Here is a 15,453-nt window from a genome sequence, read left to right on the forward strand (position 1 = left end):
AGTTACTCCTGTTACACGATTAAAATCCCCAAACATTTCCATTATGGGATGTAAGGAGTGTAATCACTACGCTGGTAGGCTGGACGTCTGGTTGCTTCAGCTCAGATATATAAAATTGTACTTCTCAATCCAACAGCTGTACGGTATAAGGTAGTTGATACGAACAGATGGCTATCTTTAGGCCCCTGACGTAATACTATCTTCTAAATATAATTAATAAGATATCGCCCACTGCAACTTACACCCTTAAAGTTCCGGGGTATCTATTGATTGGATTGAGTATTCATTTTCAAGCAGCCAAAAGAAAGGAGAGGGAACAATTTGAAGAATATCTCATGAATATCTCATCCAAATATCTTTTGGACTTTCCTCCTTTTTCAAATAAACTTCCATGCTGCGAATATGGCGAATTCATGGCCACTCTTGATTTTCCTGTTTGGATTTCGTGCAACTCCACCTTGTGTTTAAACTAAGAGGTGAGCAGAGGGTCACCTAGCGTGTCTGGGGACTAGCCGCCCCCACAGAATGACACTAATTCATCAATAACCCAGTGCAAATACTGGACTTATTAGTCTTCTGCGCAGAGACAGTTACACCAAGACATTGTATAGAGATGCTTTACAAAGCCCAGGCAGATTCCATATTTATTTATTGTTCCTATGTTGCCATAGTGACATTGAGTTGACTGGGAAATCGCAGCCTCATATGCACACTCTGGATCCAATTTCCCTAGTGAGGCTTTGCAAAAGCATCACGTAGTGCTTGTATTGTTGTTCGGTACTTACTAATTTATTGAAGTGATTGAATTTAACAGCGGGGTTAATCGTGGTTCGTTTGACGTTAATACATTTTAAACTCATAGGCCTTTGATAACATTAACATCAGTACTGTTTGATCCACTGAATAGTCAGTCGGTCCATCCATCCAGCCTCCAACCAAATAAACCATTCATCTATGCATCATTCCAAACATCTGTATTCCATCATCGAACCAACCCCCATCCATCTATTCATTATACATCCATCAATATATCTATAGAGCCAACCGTGCATCTATCTAATGTTCTAATTTATCCGTCCATCATTCAACTAGTCGTCCATGATTCGTTGTCCATTCAGCCATCTGATTTCAACTAATACCTATCCATCATTCATCATCCATGTAACCATGGATCATTTAGAAAATCTAACTCTCTCTTTTCATAATTTCCACGGGTCCATTCATCATCACTAGCACTTCACCAGTGGACGGTCTTATAGACGAACCCACATTAACCCTTAAGACCTCACTTTCTCACTCAAATCGAGAATGTTTTTGTTGTTGTTGTTGCTGTTCACAAACAGAGGCTGTAACACAATATTGTCTGTATCAAGAGAGACCACACCAGACCTACATCTTTATCTATGTATAGTGAGGAAAGAACCACCTCAGCAGTTTTCTGCAAACCTTGTTAACTGGTTAAGTTAAAGGAAAGTCATAATAGTCACAAAAACCACAGCGTGCTGCAGCATGCTGCGATATGTCATGTCCAATTTCAGATACAGACACGATACAATGTGCATTGCTCGCTCTGAAGAGAAATAAGGATATCTGTTTTCCAGTCGTTGCTTCTGTTCATTCGATTGGTGTCGTGATACTCCATCTCAGCAGGTAAAATAAGATGAGTGTTAAATCATAGGAGGAAGCGCAGGTGTTTAACAACATCAGCTCCGAAACAATTCCATTTTGTTTCTTCATTTTGCTGAGCCGCTGCTTATACTAGCGCTCTTTCCAAAGTCTCGTAGAACCTCGGAGGGAGTAACATGAGGACATTAAACTGTGGAAAAGTTGTGGGTTGCAGCGCTGCAGAAAATGAACGGAAAATGTTATTACACGATTCTCTGGGCTCCTGTTCACTTTTTGATCCAAGCTCAAAATCTGCTTCTGATTGAACCAAGACAGTCTAAAGAGATGCAGATTGACCATCGCTTGCTTCTTGAGGAACGCTCTGGCATGTGGACGTCATGTGGTACATGGCCCGTGACATTTGAAGATGTAAACACGGGAAAGAGATGGAACCTTCTCACCCGCGATCCTGACAGCTGGTGGCAGGGATTTTGTCAAGCAAAGGTTAAATCTAATCGGGGACGCTGGTACATCTGGCCACCATTAGCACTAGCTGTTCAAGGAGGGATCAGGTCCAAAAGACAATTAAATGAGAAGGTTCTCTTGATAGGCTGTTTTGATGATTGGATCAAGGTTTTGGTGGAAAATACTACCATGCAAACATTTAGCTGGGCCCCACTGCATGTACAATGAACCCCCGCCTATTTGCAGATCGCTATTCGTGAATTCATCTCTTTGCAGTTTTTGTGCTCTTTCCTAAAACGTGCTAAGATGCTACAATATGGCAGCAAGGCTCTGGCTAATAGGAAAGTAGTAATTGGTGAAGAATGTTGAAGTAAGTGATGCATCTTGACTGAGAAACAACATTTTTTTTTTTATATTTTGGGGAGGAGCCAAGTTTAGCCTGGGTTGTGTTTGTAAGTTACTTAGTCACCGCCACGACCACTTAATCAAATCATCTGAAAACCATTTCTTTTTAAGGATAATGTAAAATGAGTTTGAAATGAGTGTTTTTGGGATCAAAGTTTGTAGTATATTCACTGTTTAAACGATAAATATAGGTAATTATAAACCTTATTGGGGGGGATGGCGTTTGTCAATTACTCACAATTTTTCACTATACTGTATTGTGTATATACACTACTGTCAACCAGTATTTAGGACGCTCCTCCAATCGTTCCCTGTAAACTATCAAAAATGAGGGCAGATGACTGTTTTCACAGCGCTAACAGATTGATTCCATTTTTTTCCGGTCGAGCATCAACTCAGAAACAAACAGACGCTCTGTGTGAAAATGGTGTGACGCCTTCGCTCGTTAGCCGCCACTGAGAGGCTCATGGAGAGCTTAACCCTGCGCGTAATTGTAGAGTGCAATTTGCGGCGCCGGATTGAGGGACTGACAGACTGCACGAGACAATGCACTCAATGGCTGCTCCAAGCCCAAAAGTCATTCTGCCAATTTTGACATAAATACAGTCTTCAACTGTTGACAGCATTTCATCTGTCACATTTTTATTTTAATTTTTTTTTAATACACTCTTAGACCAACATTTGCACTATGTTTGCATACAAATGGCCAGACAGATATGCAGCAAACGTGTGGTGCGGTCATACTGGTCCAAAAAGCCAACACGATTATACGGTGGCTTTGCCGACTATGATACTAGAAGTACGGTGGCCTTCACAGGTAAAAAATGTGTAGTTTTAGTGGAGCTCTCGGTCAACGAACTATTGTACAGTGGACCTCTAAACTCTGAATTTTGGAATATGACCAAAATATTTGGAAAAAAATAAGCTGCAATATTTAGAATCTTACATAATTTCAAATGAGACTCCATTGTACCAAACGAAAACCTCAGTTCTGCCATTATCAAATGGCTACTTCGGCTTTTTCTTTGACTTTTTGTTTCTTTTTAAGAGAAGTAGAATATACACATTTTACGTTTTAATACTAAAAATGGTTAACATTTTTGTATGTACACAAAAATGTACTGTACTGTACATGCCTCTTTTTGCACAATTGTCAAAAAAAAAAAAAAAAAAGTACTGGCATTACCAGATAACTAGCAACCCTTTATTACTCAGTGACTGTTTTTTGTCAATGTCTTTATGTCTCAAAAGTGTTCTCTGTCAATTGACTGTCTGTTGTCGTACTAGAGCGGCTCCATTCCTTGTGTGTTTTTTGGACATACTTGGCAAATAAAGATGATTCTGATTTTGAAGCAAAGGTCAGTCAGAAATGAATCAAGCAGTCAAACTAAATGTACTTTTCAGGAATTCAAGTAAAAAACTAATTTGACATCTTCAGTCAACAAATAATTGTTTTACTATTTTTTTCAGGTTTTCGTAGTACATGGATTACATTAAAAATGGATGGACAACTGATAATTAGACATCATCATTTAGGTTTAAGAGCTACTGGGTTAAGGTGTATTAACTATTACAGAAACCAAAAATGATTTTGGCAATTATCAATGTGCAGTTAATTTAGGGCAGCTGTAGCATAAGCCTTACATTGGGTGGTGATGTAATACTTTTGTTAAGCACTGTTTGCCCGAATGTTACTTAAAAAACTACAATTGATGAAGGTTTTATGATGGCCACAGTTTGACCCTGGAACTTGTTTTTTTGCAATTATATTTTTTCCTCCGGTTAAAACGTTTTCGAAACCAGAAAAAACAAAAACAAAGGTTGAACAGTGTGCAGGTTCTAAAAGCGGATTTGTGGTTCAAGGTATACATAAATGATAAAAAAAAAATATATCTACATTAAATAAACAAAATACAAGAGATGTGTGAAAGTCTTAAGGGAATTCTCGTGAAAACTCTCTGTGTCCCTGTTTATTCACGCTGTGCATCCTGCACAAACTGTACTCGCCCTGTGGAGGAAGCGAAGTGTCACATTGAAAAAGGTACTGAGGCTGACTTGTGCCTGTGCACTGTGGAGCCATTGTGTGGACCTCCGCCTCCCCGGCAAAACTCACACTGCACTCTTACTTTCATCCCCCTTCTCTCACCACCACCACCTCTGTATGGATACGCAGAAAACGGGGCCCTGCAGTGTTCACTCTCCCTGTGAAAGAACGATTCATAACCTCCTTCCTCATCTTCTCACCTTCCAGCCACCTCTCTCACTGCTGACCTCTGACAACAGAACCTTAATGCAAACACTCTCGGGGCGCGACAGCAGACATTGTAAGAGCACAAATGCTCTGGATGAGAAACAGACCTCAGACTCTGGCCCAGACTCTCACTTGAATTTCGTCCAAATGCTGAGCAATGAATCAGGAGTGTGAATAAGACCACAGTAGAAAAGTTGAAGTCATTCTTTGAGATAAAATGCTGAAATTACACCTGGATTCAAACATTAAAGGGGTCTGTGCCAACGTGAAACAGATGTGGATGGACGAAACGGGTGGGGGTGGGGGGTGCTGGGGCAAGCACAGTAATTAGCAGTGGTCCTTACCTCCATTGCTGGGGTCAGCGAAGCTCAGCAGGGTCAGGATGGCGCCCACCAGGGCAGATTGCAGGGCTGTCATATTTTAGTGCTGCGAGTTAAGTCCTCCAATGTCTCTGCTTAGACACGCTCCATTCACCAGGGCCTGAATGACTTTCCACTTTAGGGACCTACTACAGGATACTGCCCTGTGTGAAGGGGCCGGGCTGGGCTGGGCCAGGGAGGGACCAGGAGAGAGACGCCCTCTCTCAACCCCAACCCTCTTTCAGACTTTTCAAACACACTTACACACATATTCCAAGAGTGAAGAATCACTTCCTGTCTCGTTGCTTTGCCTTTCTACTTTGAGACTCATATAGTACGTACAAAATAAGGATTTGTTTGGACTCTGATACATTCTTTCCCATAGGAAATAATGAAAATAGAAGACTCCATCATATAACTTTTATGAACCCTACAGGCAATGTTTTATGTAACATTTCAAGTCTCAACTGTCAGTTTTTTTTTTTTTTAAATTTAAAGCTATCATGCAAATTTAAAGTTATCCACTCCTAATGATGATTTTTCTTTTTGCAAATGTTTTGGGTCAAATTTTTATTTTTAAGGCATATTTCTAATCACATTTTTGTTTCATGTGACTTAAAAGCAGATGTGGTGAGTTCTGATCACATGACTTGACTCAAGTCTGACTCAAGTCACCAAATTAGGGTTGCTTGGCCAAACTTTATGAAAGACTCGACTTGACTAAGGGCAAAGTGGCTAACGTGTGACTATACCTTGTGACTGAGCAATATTTTATGACTTATGACTCGCTTTTCCCAAATAATGACTTCACTTGACTTGAAATTTAGTTCGGACTCAACTTGACTTGCTTGATTTTTGCCCCAGTAACGTGGGACTTACTTGAAGGTTCAGGCCTGATACTACCTTGTGACTTGCACATACTATATGTTACTTACTCCCACCTCTGCTTTAAAGGCATTTTTTGACACAGCATATTTTTGAGAAATGACAATAGTGGAAAAGTGAGTCTTGTGGCAGATGTGCTCATATAAGTTAACCACTTGGAAATAAATACAATCAAACAGTCTACCTTAACCTTCACAGCAATTATAATTGATGAGTATGGTGATGGCTTATTGTGCTTGTCAGAACACAAACATTTTGTGTGACGTTTTTAGGCAAATATTATACTTTTAGTGGCATATTTTTATTACATTTTTGGTCAAATTTTTAAAGCATGCATTTTTGGTCACAATTTTAAATCTACCATCTTATGGTGCAGATAACTGACAATGATAAATGACGACAGCAGAAAAGTGAGTCTTGAGATGCGCCCCAAAACTGACTTAATCATCACACAAGTATGAAAAAATGAACCACTCCTTTATAAAGATCAAAACTGTCTACATTAACCTTGATAATAAGTGACTAGGATTATGTTGATGACATGGTGATTGTCTGAACTGAATTTTTTTGTGACTTCAGAGACATATTTTTCATGTCATTTTTGGTCGAATTTGTGTGACAAATGACGAAACCGTAATGCAATAATCTAATTGATTTTATGATTATTTCTTAAATGTGTTTAACTGTACTACAAGTGTAAAATTAACCACTGTTAAAGTAAAGCATAAAAACAGTAAACCAGTCTACCTCAACTTTGATAAGTGATGAGTAATAATTGCGCGAAGTCCGATGTTTTTGTGCGATTTTAGAAACAAATTTGAAAGTCTATGACCACATCTGGTATTATTCACAACATTTCTAGTGGAATGCCCGAGGGTAAGACCTTAGTGTACACTGAAATCATTTTATCCCAAATTTTCCCCAGACATGTAAACATCCAAATCAGGTGTCATTGGTAGCCCTTTCAAGTAATCAGGTATTGTTTACGATGACCAGTGGGTCAACAAAGAAAACAGCCACACTCTTGGTGTGTGTCTTTTTCGACCTTTCGGAAGTGACCATTATCTACTCATCAAAGTACTGCAGCTCCGCCCTTCAGGTGCGGCAACCCTGTCCTATGGCTCAAATATCTTGGTACCCTCCACCTTGTTTGACAATTGAAACAAACAATAGAGCAACAAATAATAGTATCAGGGCTAAACAGTTCCACCTCCGTCTGGATTCTCTGCTTTTGTCTTCCTCTGTAATTGAAGTGGCCTGCTGGGAGTGCAGTCTGCTTTCTGCAAGGATAAACCTTTTAAATTTAATTAAAGACCAATCAGGTTGCTCTCTTGTTGCCATTCCCTTGATCAATGTCGGCTTTTTTTTTGTTTTTGTTTTACTGACCTGCTCTCGGAGCTAATTAGCCTTACGCTCGGGCGTGCAGTGGAGCTTCTGGCTTCACGTCTCTTCGTTACCGATGTAGCAAACGTTTCTCCTGCTAAAACAATCCAACAAGCTCTTAAATCGAGTGTCGTAGCTGGTGCACTCCACTTTCCTTGTAACGAGCGTGTGCGCTCTCCTGACAAGGATTAGTACTTTCTGCTTGGAAGCCAAGATTAAACCTCCTGTTTGCTTGCAGAGTCAAGAGTTTTTCCCATCTCACAGTCAACCGCTCGGCAAATTATTTCCTCTGACAACGAAAGTGGGACTATAATTAGAATGTTCTGGCAGTGTGGAAAACCTCTCCAAACAATAAATGACTGACGTCATATTTTTTTGGAATGGAACAAACAATTCTTGTTCAAGTCAGCGTCAATTTTGCATTAGGGGAAATTGGCGCAGTGCCCCACCAGATGGTGCTATGGAAAGTTTGTTTAATCTTTGTTTCCGTATGTTATATTAAGTATAGCTTAGTGAATGAATGACATATTTCTGTATATGTATATTGCATAAAAGAATAAGCAAAGGGCCTGATTTACATGTTTTTGTAAGCATCAAAGAAAATTTTGAGTCATCACTTCACCTAATATATAGATTTTGGTGAACATTGGAGTTTAGCGTCTCCTATGCACTTAAAGCATGTTTTATAAACATCAGACAACTTAGCCTTGAATTAAGCATGCTTACATATACATCATATACAATTACATTTTCAGTTTCCCTAATGTACCTTTCCATGAACATCAAAAGCAAAGACTATTTAGTCTTCAACAAAGGTAAAGCATGTGTTTTTGTAAAAATGTAAGACAATTTAGTCTTGAATAAACCTAATGTACTTATATCGTGAATCTTCCGGGGAAATTATTGTGCGCGTTTTCATAAATATCAATTTTTCAGTTAACCTTACGAATGTGTTTTCGTAAATATGAAATACGATTCAACAAACCTCACATTTTTTTCAATTCAATCATTGACAACTTTGATATGTTCTTATTATGGGAAACCGCAGACAAATGAGAAATTTCAGTGAAGACACTGTAAACACTGAACGCAATGTCTTCAACGAACCGTATATACTTTTTTGTAAACATCAATTAAGACTTCAATTACGCGTATGTATGTTTTGATACATGTATATGTATTATTGTAAACATCAGAGACAAATTAGAATGTATGTATTTTACTTGGAATTGTTGAAATATTTTGTTTTATTACAGACAGATTATGTTGCCTTTTGAAATGTGAAGAAGAGAAAAAGTAAGTTTCATGACTTAGCATGAATTACATCGTGAAGCTAATTGCTGTTAACATGGGTACTTCCTTTCATGTTTGTTTGTTTTCAGGTGTAATTGTGTAATATCACAGAAACCAACATAACCCTTTTACTCCTATTATCAGAAAAATACATTAATATAAAATTCTTTATTTTTTCCATTATATAGCTAAGTTTGTACTTCACCAGTTAGCCAGCTAGCATGTGCTATTAAGCAAAAACTCTAATAACATTGATTAGTAGAGTAATACTGCCCTGCGATTGGTTGGCGACCAGTTCAGGGTGTACCCCGCCTCTCGCCCGAAGATAGCTGGGATAGGCTCCAGTACGCCCGTGACCCTGGTGAGGATAAGCGGTAAAGAAAATGGATGCATGGAGTAGAGTAATACTAAAATTCAATTAGTATTCAAATAAAATTATTTATTTTTTTAATTTTAAAGGATTTATTCAGCAATATTGTTTGATGTTTTCTAGGTGCCTGAGTCCTATCGGTATCAGGGTTGCGCCAAACAGCAACATATATAATTAGACATAAATAAAATATCATCATCAAGATATGATGATGAGCAAATCAAATTAAAGTATATGATGGTTTATTACTTGTTTTTACCTTGAAAACAAAAGAAAAAGATCAAACAAATGGTCTGGTTTTCAAAAATGTTGGTGCCTAAATTCTCCTCGGGTTCTGGAATAGCTCAATTGCGAAAATATGCTCAGACGCAGTGACAAGCGAGCCTCCTGTGAGAGATTGCGGCCATAAGACAACCCGCCGTACGACACATGGCGCTTGTAACCCGACACTATTTATGGCAGACAATCTCCTCTGACACAACAAGCTCCCTGATTATTTCAGCATGGCAGGAACCACACTTTAAATCGCCCCCGCCCGAGCCTGCGACCACTATGACACGCTCCCGCCTCCCCGGGATGCATAATTCACCATGGAGTCGTCACCCACTGAAACCACTGACGTGGATGGGCTCCAGCTGTATATACGAACACAGTATACAGTCCATCTCACCAGTGAGCCCTCTGATGCAAGCGTGAGTCCCTCAAAGTTAGTTGATTTGGCTCAAAGTGTTTTATTAAAGTACACTAATAATGGTAACGTGCATGCCGGGATTCCTGTGGAGTCTTTGATCCAGACGGGGGAATTGTTTGCATTGAGCATGTCTTCCCAAAAAAATACGTTGTCTCCTTCGGCCTCAACATATTGAACTCGTTTCCCAGTTTACTGCTGCATTGCTGGATTTTTTTTTTTTGACATCACCTCATCCGCTGCTGGCTGTATACATGTACATAAAAATCCATAGCACATATTTGACTGTCACTTGCAACGCAAAGCAAACCTCCACATCTGCATCCGCTGATACATTTATATAGCTTTGCCAGCGTGGCCATATGATGTTTTTATAAAGGACACTAATATCAAGGTAGAAAAGACTGGATTAGAAAAACCCTAAACTTTACCACAGCCGCTACTCGATACCTGCTTCGAGCCGTGAGTCAACACAAATTGTTTGACAGATTTTGCAGCATGATACACTAACACCAAATATGTCCTGTATCATCCTGAATAATAAACACCAACTTGATAAAATTTGTATCAATTTCACAGGAAGCAGACTGGAATGTTGGTTGTCCAAAACATATTACAAAAGGAAATTGACGTGCACTACTCAAAAAAAGTAAAGAGATATTTGTCTTTTGGGTGAAATTTTAGGATTAACCTAAATTCCACAACAATCTTTACAGGTGAACTTAATTTGACCTTTAGACTTGTGAATGTCCACATGTTCAATGTTTTGGGCACTTTTTGATCAATTGTTAAGTGTGTTCTTGGTCTTGTTTTGTGAAAATGTGAAGAGCATTTACCATACCATTTTCAGTTGAACCCGGAAATTTCATGGATCAAACACCTGTTGTGAGAAATTAGTGTCATGTGTTAAGCTTCACACTCCTGTTTTGGCCTAATATACCCTGGTCCCACCTCGGATACTACCTCCAAAGCCAGAAAATAGCCTGGTACATGGAGATAAAGCCAGAAAAAACTCCGTTGTATTACAGGCACTCACCTCTTTCTAAGATAGATACTGGAAAACTGCTCCCTCTGGTTTCCCCTCTTGATACTACCTCCAAAGCTGGAAAAAAGCAACATCTGCTTTCTACACAACAGGGTTAGATTTCACACCTTTGTCACGGCATTGTGGAATAATTTACAGGTGGTGTCTCCTTAATATGCCTCCGATTCGACCACCAAAACCTGAAAATTGCAGTGTACTCAAGAAAAATGGACTCTAGCTCCGCAATACTCATGCAGCCCCAGACCACAACACTCCCACCACCATGCTTGACTTTAAGGCAAGACCCACTTGTCTCTGTTCTCCTCACTTGGTTGCTGCCACACACGCTTGACACTATCTGAACGAAAATGTTTATCTTGGGTCTCATCAGACCGCAGGATGTGAAATCCATGTCCTTAGATTTCTTGTCTTCAGCAAACTGTTGGTGCATCATCTTTAGAAGGGACTTCTTTCTGGGACGACAGTCATGCAAATTAGTTTGATGCAGTGCATGGCGTATGGTCTGAGCACTGACTTTCGTCGACCAAGGGGAGGTCTCTTCTGAGTGGAATCTGTCCTGTCAAACCGCTGTATGGTCTTGGCCACCGTGCTGCAGCTCAGTTTCAGGGTCTCTTATAGCCTAGGCCATCTGTATGTAGACCCCCTTATTTTTTCAGATTTTCAGCGAGTTCTTTGTCGTAAGGTGCCCTATTGAACTTCCAGTGACCAATATGACACACCTGCTCCCCCATTCAAATCTGTGACTCCGGGGAGTTAAAATGGGTAATTGGGCCCAATCTGAACAGTTTCCCTTTGGGGTGTTCTCACTTTTGTTGTCATCAGTTTAGACATACTATATTTCCTCTGAAGTAAGACAATTGCTGAGTCCTCTGTGACTGATGAATTCAGTTTCTACCACGCTTCCTGCCCAAAGTTTTAAGTAAGAGATTCAGTCTTACCCTTTAACCTCAAGAGGACAAGCTCTATACATTATGTATAGCTGGACTTGTGCCATTCATACAGAACAGTGACATGGAAAATATATCCAGCTTTTACAGGCAGTTTGAAAGGGGCTTTGGTCCGTTGTGGTCCTCGTAGATGAAAGTACTACTGCCCCACCGAGTAAACTAGCGTGGCATACAGTATTAACATTCGGATGTGGTTTAAATAAAAGCGCGTGTTTTTAGTTATGACTCATTTCCACTGCGCTTGGAGTCGGTCCTTATCAGATCTCATATCTTAGCCTATTGATGTCATCTTAACAGACAGCAGTTAACTGGGGACATTTTCCCAAAATATCACCTCTGGAGTCATCTGTGCTCGGCTCGCCTTTCAGCGCTCGGGCTCAGGTCTCATCTTGTCGGACCACTGTTGTGCTCCCAAAAGCTGAGGACTTGATTAAACCTCTGCTAGCCTGTCTCTCTTTTTTTTTTTTTGGACTGTGGTGCTTCCTGCTGCCAGGATGTGAGACTGACTCTGTTTTGATGATCATGTGTTGATGGGGGAAAAAGTGCTGTGATAATTAAGCAGGAACAAAGAGCCTCGTGGCACTCACGAGGATGCTACGGTAGGGGCTTGAGGGAAGCCGGTAGTAATTTTTCCCGCAGATCGCCCGTCACCATGCTTCCTCGTCTACTGTGCCTAGTAATAGCTCACTTATCATGAGCATGATTGCATCGACTAAAGTTGCTTCTTCCAGTGTGTTGCTGCAGCCCCGAGAAAACACATTCATGGGAAGCAGTGGAAGAACGAAGCGCACTGAGACGACGTTGACCTGGTTCCCACCCAAGGGGCAGAGGGGGGTTCCTTCCAAAACAAAACAAAAAGAGGTAACGCAGGAACGGTCAAGTTGACGTCACTTGAACCACATTTTTGTTCATTTTCTGTAACAAAATCCAACTTTCGACTGCTTTTAGCTAAATTTGTGTCAGTGAATTCTGGGAAAATATTCTATACTATGTTTAGCAGGTATAAGCAGTAAGTTAATTAGCAAGAGCTGCACTATTCAGATGTGCACATTGGTGGTGCATACTGTATTTTGTCATTTTACATGCCGTCAATTCTGCAAAATCACAAAAAATGAAGACGTTCCTATCCTGTTGTCATGGTAACACAAACTTCTCACACTGGCACACCCCGCAAGAGAGGGGGCAGGGTGAGCAGTTGCTCATTTGCATGAGATAGAACTGTTCCTTCAAAACTGGACGAGGCTCTAAAATTTGGGTGAGAAGTGAGCTATAATTCTTGAGCCTTGATATTTTGATGAAATCTTACCACAGAAATGTTTTTAAGACACCTGGGAACTGTTTTGTATTGAGGAAAAAGAAAAAAAAAAGCATAATACAGTATGTCTCCTTCAAACTCTGGTTCAAGTCCTGACAAAAATGCGGGAGGAATTGATTTAATTCTGCTCTATTCTCCAGTGTTAGTGAATGGGTTGGAATCAATAAGGTGTTGTGTTGTGTCTCCTGGGTGATGGTCCCTGATAAAGTCAGTTCACTAACAGGACAAACTCTACACACTCCCAATTGCAGCCTCACAGTCAACTATGGGATATAATAAAAGAACATGGCAGATGTAATTTTTGGGGCTTCTAATTTGTGCTTCCGCTGGCTATTTTTTGACAACGATGTCGACTTAATTGGGTTTTTGATCCACGGCGTACAGACATGCATTTCTTTCTATGTGGAAGATAATTGTCACATTTCATTTTTTTCCAGTCAGTGGCATTGACATGTTTACTTAATGTGAAAACACCGCTGAGTTTTTGGTGCTTTTAAAGACATGTAATGTACAGTACAGCACAGAGGTTCATTTGCAAACAAATTGGCTGCTGTCACAAGAATTCTCAGTCCGTTCTATATAGTCACTGATGCTTCTAAAAGATAAAGAACGGCAAAACCATCATCAATTAGCCGTGATAAAATATCATATCCTGTGTTGGATATCATTGAAAAGCAGAAGGGTGTAATCAAATTAATCACACCAAACAGAGCTTTTTGACATCACCTAACTTGACTGTCTTATGTTTAATATCAACAAAATCAATAGGATTCTATATTTCTAAGAGAAATGCATGGTCGAGCAAGATCACAATCTCAATTTACAGATTTACAAGTTTATAAGTTACAGCATAAGCATTAGCATCTGAGCTGTACTATGATACAGTGGTGCCTTTAGATACAAGTTTATTCCGTGACATGACCACACTCGTAACTCAAAGCACTCCAATGTCAAATTATCTTTCCCCATTGAAATGAATGACAATGCCATTAATCTGTTCCTCTACCCAATGTGGCGCCCTAGGCGAGATTTTATTTGGCACCCCCATCATTTGTTGTATTTTGTTTTTCCTGATATGCATATTAGATTCATAGATCAGGCCAATGCAGACACTGACTCGGTAGCTTTAATCTCCACAAAAGTGCTACAGTATATGCTATCTATGCTACAAAGCTACAGAAAAATAAAACCGGTTATTTACTGGTGAGCATACCATGTTGACGTTAATTGCTCAGAAGCAACTTATTAATTTAACAGTACACAGTACTAAATAACTGGGGACGGGGAGGCTATTTGCAGAGTTGGGAGTAAGTAAGAATATGCAAATTGAAAGTAAGCCTTAACCTTCAAGTTTCAAGCAAATCCCAAGTTACTGTGGTGCAAATCAAACAAATGGAGTCGCAACTCAATTTAAAGCATGTCAAGACATTACTTGGTTACAGCCAAATTCAAGTCAAAACTTATACAAACTTTCTGCGTTACAACATATATTGGAGCAATAATCATTCGATTTCAAAGTTACATTTTTGGTGCCTCTCTGTTACCCCAGATATATTAATGTGTGGGAATGGCTAAGTGAGAGTCATTAACTTTGTTCACTTTGTATGTTGCCCTTCATGAAGTTCAGTCCATTACCTCGCATTAGTTTCCAAGCGGATCTGCCACATCAAATATGGCGGAATAAAAGCAATTCAAAAGCACCATTTTAGAAAATTGCAGTGAGCTTCAAATGATGCTCTGTCAGGAGAAGACATTAGCTTGATATTTCACATAAATTTACCACTGAAGACACTACACAATGTTTTTCCACATGTGAAATTCACAAAAGAAAAGTTCCTTTTCTCTTGTGTTGGAGAGGAATTACAACTACTAAGGTACTAAGGGCCAATAATATACATTGCAGGTTAATCTTGGTGACACTTTACTTCACAATGGATTTCTTGTCCAAAAGACTGTGAAAAGACCCCAATGCACTCCAGTGAGTTCTGGGTTGGATGGGCTGCAGCTGGTGGCCCACCAGAGCAGCTACCAGGTCAAGAGAGTACTTAGCAGTGCCCCCTGGTGGAGGATCACGTCCTCTTTAACGACTGTCCACTTGTGCAGACTTCTCTATACAGGATAGTTTAAAATACCACATTTATACTTTTTGTCCGCAATATTTTAAGACCATTATGCACTCTGTGATGTGTTTTGTTTGGAATGACAATCCCATGTGAGCAAACAAACAGAGTGCTGAATAAACAGTCATTTCCGTCAGTGATTATTGTCAACGACAGGTCAGATGCGGATGTACGAAATGCCAGAGTTGCCGTTCGGGTCACTGGGAACGAGCTGATTCATGCATGTGAACGCTCGGCTGCAGAATGAATCAGACATCTCATGTGGGAGAGTGTTTTTTCACACGCTCATTTGAATAATTGTGGCACTAAATGACTCATGTGC

The 15,453-nt window shown here is 39.9% G+C and overlaps 1 protein-coding gene and 1 long non-coding RNA gene across 5 annotated transcripts in view; one reads left to right on the forward strand and one right to left on the reverse strand.

The window, feature by feature from the left end:
* cspg4 (chondroitin sulfate proteoglycan 4) overlaps positions 1–6,060 on the reverse strand; it is a 67,175-nt gene extending 61,115 nt beyond the window's left edge. The window contains exon 1 of the mRNA XM_061773458.1: positions 5,071–6,060. Within this exon, the coding sequence (XP_061629442.1) occupies positions 5,071–5,143 (73 nt within the window). The 5' untranslated portion in view covers positions 5,144–6,060. The remainder of the gene's footprint in view (positions 1–5,070) is intronic.
* LOC133477993 (uncharacterized) overlaps positions 1–15,453 on the forward strand; it is a 230,704-nt gene that overhangs the window by 72,925 nt on the left and 142,326 nt on the right. Inside the window, exon 4 of one of the 4 annotated variants that reach the window (XR_009788535.1) lies at positions 12,428–12,557. The exons of the other annotated variants lie outside the window; for them this stretch is intronic. This is a non-coding gene — a long non-coding RNA (uncharacterized LOC133477993). The remainder of the gene's footprint in view (positions 1–12,427; positions 12,558–15,453) is intronic. 4 annotated transcript variants of the gene reach the window in all.

Source organism: Phyllopteryx taeniolatus, chromosome 5 (genome assembly GCF_024500385.1).
Source record: "Phyllopteryx taeniolatus isolate TA_2022b chromosome 5, UOR_Ptae_1.2, whole genome shotgun sequence".
Taxonomy (NCBI): domain Eukaryota; kingdom Metazoa; phylum Chordata; class Actinopteri; order Syngnathiformes; family Syngnathidae; genus Phyllopteryx; species Phyllopteryx taeniolatus.